At 54.6% G+C, this 5,000-nt stretch overlaps 1 protein-coding gene across 1 annotated transcript in view; it reads left to right on the top strand.

Moving 5' to 3' along the window:
- The window catches only part of LOC119104083 (histone deacetylase 8-like), a gene marked incomplete at its 3' end in the record, with an annotated part of 6,300 nt that extends 3,051 nt beyond the window's left edge, over positions 1-3,249 (top strand). The window contains exons 2-3 of the mRNA XM_037227760.1: positions 2,097-2,458; positions 3,146-3,249. Coding sequence (XP_037083655.1) covers positions 2,097-2,458; positions 3,146-3,249 — 466 coding nt within the window. The remainder of the gene's footprint in view (positions 1-2,096; positions 2,459-3,145) is intronic.
- Positions 3,250-5,000: the final 1,751 nt, after the last annotated feature.

The following is a 5,000-nucleotide window of genomic DNA, read 5'->3' as shown; positions in this document are numbered from 1 at the left end:
CTGAGGGCACTTGTGGGACCAACCTGGAATTTGAATATTTTTGACCTTGTATGACCCAAAGTTCATGACCTAGGAACCTCAAACTTTGACCTAAGTGAGTTCACGTACAGGTCAACATACGCTGTGAATTTGGTGTCCCTAGCTCTCATGGTTCTCGAGATCTCAGGAGGGGGGCTCAAATTAACCCCTCCCCCCAGAGCGAAGGGAATCCAGCCGGCCACCCGAGCGCGTGTTAAATCGCTGTGCATGAACATGGACAACGTTTTGTTTATGCACGCAAACTTTGCCGCGCCAGCACGCCCTTGGCAGCACGCGACTTCAAGGATACAACGCTTTCATCTCTGGCCCGTGGCATCGCAGATGGCTGGTAACTCGGCAGTAGCTGTACGGTGGTCGTGGAAGGCACTTGTCGGGGTGCCTGCTAATTGGTATTGCGTGGTATGGATAAAATTAGCCGCGGTATTTAGCTCCGTTACTTATTGTATGTATTGGTGGTGCTTCACAACTTGTTTAGGAAATCGACGGCTGATGTGTAAAACTGATTGACTTGATGACTACCCCAATTTGGCGCGCATGCTGATCTTTAGTTCCTGGCACGCTCACCTACATTGTTAGTGATTTTATTCGGTTGTTCCTCCTCCCTCTCACATTGCGAATTTCCCCATACGCTTCTGGAAACAGGAACTATCCCAAGCTCCACATATCTTTACTCTCAAGTGTAGGGGAAGGAGGAGGGGGAATGTCTCATCAGCTGAATCTGAAAACTATTCCGGTTAGACGCGCCCAATGGCCCACCCTACGAACAATTAGTTCCTTCAGTTACATACGTTTAAAGCGGGGGCGTAGTTTCGCAAAATAAGTCGTTTCGCAGAGCGGCAAGAAAACAAGAAGAACTGGCCCCATAATATGCCAACATAAGGGTTCTCTCCTAATTTGGCTCACTTTACCTCAAAGCTGCAGGGTAGAGCCCAAGTTGCGGCTGGGGTAGATAGGCCCCGTGCAACTTAGCAGTGAACTGCACTCCTGGTTGCGAGGAAATGAGAAGTAAAAAACAAACGTTGACTGCGCATGCATTTAACTGCCTACCAACTGGAATGCAAATTGTTTAAAAAACATTGCCCAATGAAGTCTTTGAACTGGACGAATTGATTTTTGAAGATATTGAGAAACACTTTTTACGACGGTCAGTGTCGCGCGTGCTGCTCCAGCCCTGGCGTTAATTGCAATAGCCAACGCCGTTCGGGTTTACGAAAACTGCGACCCAAGCCATCGCTCTCCTTGCTCCTCGAGATTATGGGTGTGTCATTGGAGAATTATGACGCACTCGGCCGCTGGGACTTCGTGGCGCCGCTTGTCTCCCACCCTGGCGGGACAGGCGGGCTCCGTGGGGAATTGAACCCCGCACCTGCGAGTTCCCAGACGCGCAGTAAGTTACCCACTACGCTTCGGCACCCGGCGCGCAGTTTCAAATTTTTCATGATATTCGTTTCATTAGTCAATTCTGCAAATTATAAACATTTTCAGGGAAACATGGGATGGCATTGTGCGTTTTTAACTCACTTCGACCCCTTCTATTCAACACTAATGAAACCTCCTATTTCCGGTAAAGGGTACAACATTACCGGGCACATTGCTGTTCCCGGTCAATGGCAACAGGGACATTCTGTCCCACCTCGATGTGTTTCCGGCCGTCATTCCGGCCACCCGGGGCTGCATCCCCTGGCCTATCCGGAGGCCGTTGAGGGGATACATCACATCACATTGGTCCACTCCCCGCTACAGCCCTTACATTCAATCCTCACAGTGGCTGGGCACTTTGTCGTAGCCAACCAATGTCTCCGTTTCCCAGTCCTTACGTGCTTGGGTGACACGATGGATTGAGCTCGCGTCAAGTCATTGCTCCCCTTCCCCCTCCCTCCCCCCAGCTGCGTTGTCGTCACGTGTTTTTTTAGCTGGACCTCAGCGCGATCGCGTCACCCTGGTGGCCTCGCCAGATGGCGGTGACGTTACTCCACTGACGGGGACGGGCTGTGACTCGGCGGCGCCGGCCGTCCCGCCACGCCTCTCCGGTCTCGGCCTCGCCGCCGGGTCACCAGTCCACTGTCGTCGCCTCGTCCCCGGGTCACGACCCGGCGTCCCCCCGTCGATCCGACGTCGTGACGTGACGGTCGGCCCCGCTGCGGGCAGTGCGGTGACGCCGGTGCTGGCCGCCTTTCGGCCGGACGCGCTGGTGTGCCAGTGCGGCGCCGACGGCCTGGCCGGCGACCCGCTGGGCACGTTCAGCCTGACTCCAGCCTCGCTGGACCGCTGCGTGGCGCGCCTGCTGGCCGCCCACCGGCCGATCCTGCTGCTGGGCGGCGGCGGCGGCTACCACCCAGCGAATGCGGCACGCTGCTGGGCGCAGCTGACGGCCCTGGTGCTGAGCCGCCGTCTGCCTGACGATATCCCGGAACACCAGGTGAGGCGACAGCCGTGCCCCCGGACCACCAGGTGAGGTGGCAGCCGTGCTCCCGGAACACCAGGTGAGGCGGCACCCGTGCCCCCGGACCACCAGGTGAGGCGACAGCCGTGCCCCCGGACCACCAGGTGAGGCGGCACCCGTGCCCCCGGACCACCAGGTGAGGCGGCAGCCGTGCTCCCGGAACACCAGGTGAGGCGGCACCCGTGCCCCCGGACCACCAGGTGAGGCGGCAGCCGTGCTCCCGGAACACCAGGTGAAGCGGCACCCGTGCTTCCGGAACACCAGGTGAGGCGGCACCCGTGCTCCCGGAACACCAGGTGAGGCGGCACCCGTGCCCCCGGACCACCATGTGAGGCGGCAGCCGTGCTCCCGGAACACTAGGTGAGGCGGCACCCGTGTTCCCGGAACACCAGGTGAGGCGGGACCCGTGCCCCCGGACCACCAGGTGAAGCGCCAGCCGTGCCCCCGGACCACCAGGGGGGGCGGGATTTGTGCTCTCGGAACACCAGGGGAGACGCCAGCCACTTGCAATAGTACCAGCAGCGACCAACGCACATTGCACAGTGTGTGCGACTTTACTTGAATATTTTGATATGCTATTATTTTTGAGTACTCTGTAACTATGAAAAGACACGTGACAACATGTCGAAAGGTCCGTTCCAAGACATTTGCTACCTTTTTCAGTTCTTCATGAACTACGGACCCAGCTATGATCTGGCTATAATTCCAGGCTTAAGGAAGGACAACAACACTGCCGAATATCCAGACCATCCGCCGGAGAGTCAGTGGTGAGATGCACCACATGGCACATGTGAACGATTGCACTCAGGGGTAAAGCAGACCAACTATATTGCTTTTGCTTTTGGCTATGCTTCTGTCGTTCTTGGTTTGAGCTGAGTCCATATTTTTTGGTGGCGCCGTGTTTTATGGTGTTATGTCAGTTAATTCATCCCGCAAACCGGTCATAGCGTTAAGATAGTCGTAGTGCCCACGGATCAGCACACCAATAGTACCGTTATAAGGCTCCAAACAAATCTATTATCAGGAAAACAACCAGTTCCCACGCCAATGTTTGGTTTCGCTTCCTAATAAATGACACCTGTACCAAATGTACCAGAAACCAAACGCTATCTAGTTTTTTTCACGTCATGCGATGTTCACGTCCTCCAGAGAACATGCAGAACGTGGAGAACCGAGTCCTGAGCATTGGGGCGTCAGGAGCGAGGCAGCGGGGTGACGGCTACCCATGCAGTGAGGCAGCCTGCAGTGCGCCGCTCGGTACGAGACTGTGATACCCATATCATGCTTCCTATCCAATTTGCCAGCATCTAGCCGGTTGTGCCGCACTGTTGCTTTCCGGGTCAGAGCGCCGCAGGCATTCAGGTGCATGCTTATCGTTCTTCACCGCGCAAACAACGTCGAGTCATCCCTGGTGATGCTGCGAAAGATGATATGCATGCGTGGTGATCAGGGTCGGAAATATACCATGGAATCCCTGAAGATAATTGTATTCATTAATGACGTCTGTGCATTCGGCGTGGGCATATACAACACCAAGGTAACATGTGTACGTATGCAATATATTCTATCAGCCTAGAGTCTGTTTCCACCATAGCAGCGAAAGCTTTCACTGCTTACGGCGTTGTTGTCTGAATCATTTCATTATTCTGTTTTTTCAAGGGATGGGGACGATAAAGGCTGATGGGTGTCGCCAGATAATTTAAGAATCACCAACTTTGTTCCTTCTCCCGGTCGCCTGTTTTCTTCGATTTCTGTTACAGTTTCCCACTGCAGATTCGGGCCCACTGCCATGTAATGTTTTCTTTGCGGATTGCGACTCCACATTTCCAGCACACGGCCCGGGCACGTGACCGCGACATATCTGCCGAGAGCGCGAACAAGTGGGTGCCTCTGTGCCAACTGATGCAAAGAAAAGGGGCAAATTCTTGCCAGGACTGGAAGAAATGCCTTATAACCAGGCTCGCAAAGCAGGAATGCCCGTGTTTAGGGGTCTTGAACGCGCGCCACGGCGAAACGTCTGACATCATCAGCGAAGGCTGGTTCGATGCATCGGCTACTGCGCAAACGTGGAAAGAAAGGGTGGCGGATGAGGAAACAGGGAAAGTTGCTCCTTTCCCCCCGCACTGCTGAGATAAGCATTTCATTAAATACGTGGCGGTGCATGGGAAGAAAGTGATGCACAAATTGACCTTGGCTACCCTCCCCCATCCACACAAAGCTTTCTCCACCGCTGTTCGGGTGGAAATGACACGTTTTCCGGAAGGTGCGTGATTTCCCTATTGCGACGAGATGGGCAGTATGGCTTCTGGACTAGTTGGAACGCGTGAATTGGCTTGAGCGTAACTGCGGGAAATGAGCTTCTCAGGCAGACATATCAGCATTCCTGCAGAGACCTTAATAGCCAAGGGAAACGCATTCGGTGCATTCCGCTTTATGTGCTGTTCGCATTGCTTGCTTGCGCCTTTGCTTGGCTGGGTTTTGACGTCTTCCGTTGATACGCCCTTTGTGGAGTTTTGCG

Source organism: Pollicipes pollicipes, unplaced genomic scaffold, assembly GCF_011947565.3.
Source record: "Pollicipes pollicipes isolate AB1234 unplaced genomic scaffold, Ppol_2.1 Scaffold_5780;HRSCAF=6845_pilon_pilon_pilon, whole genome shotgun sequence".
Taxonomy (NCBI): domain Eukaryota; kingdom Metazoa; phylum Arthropoda; class Thecostraca; order Pollicipedomorpha; family Pollicipedidae; genus Pollicipes; species Pollicipes pollicipes.
This window is presented reverse-complemented; position numbering and strand designations above follow the sequence as displayed.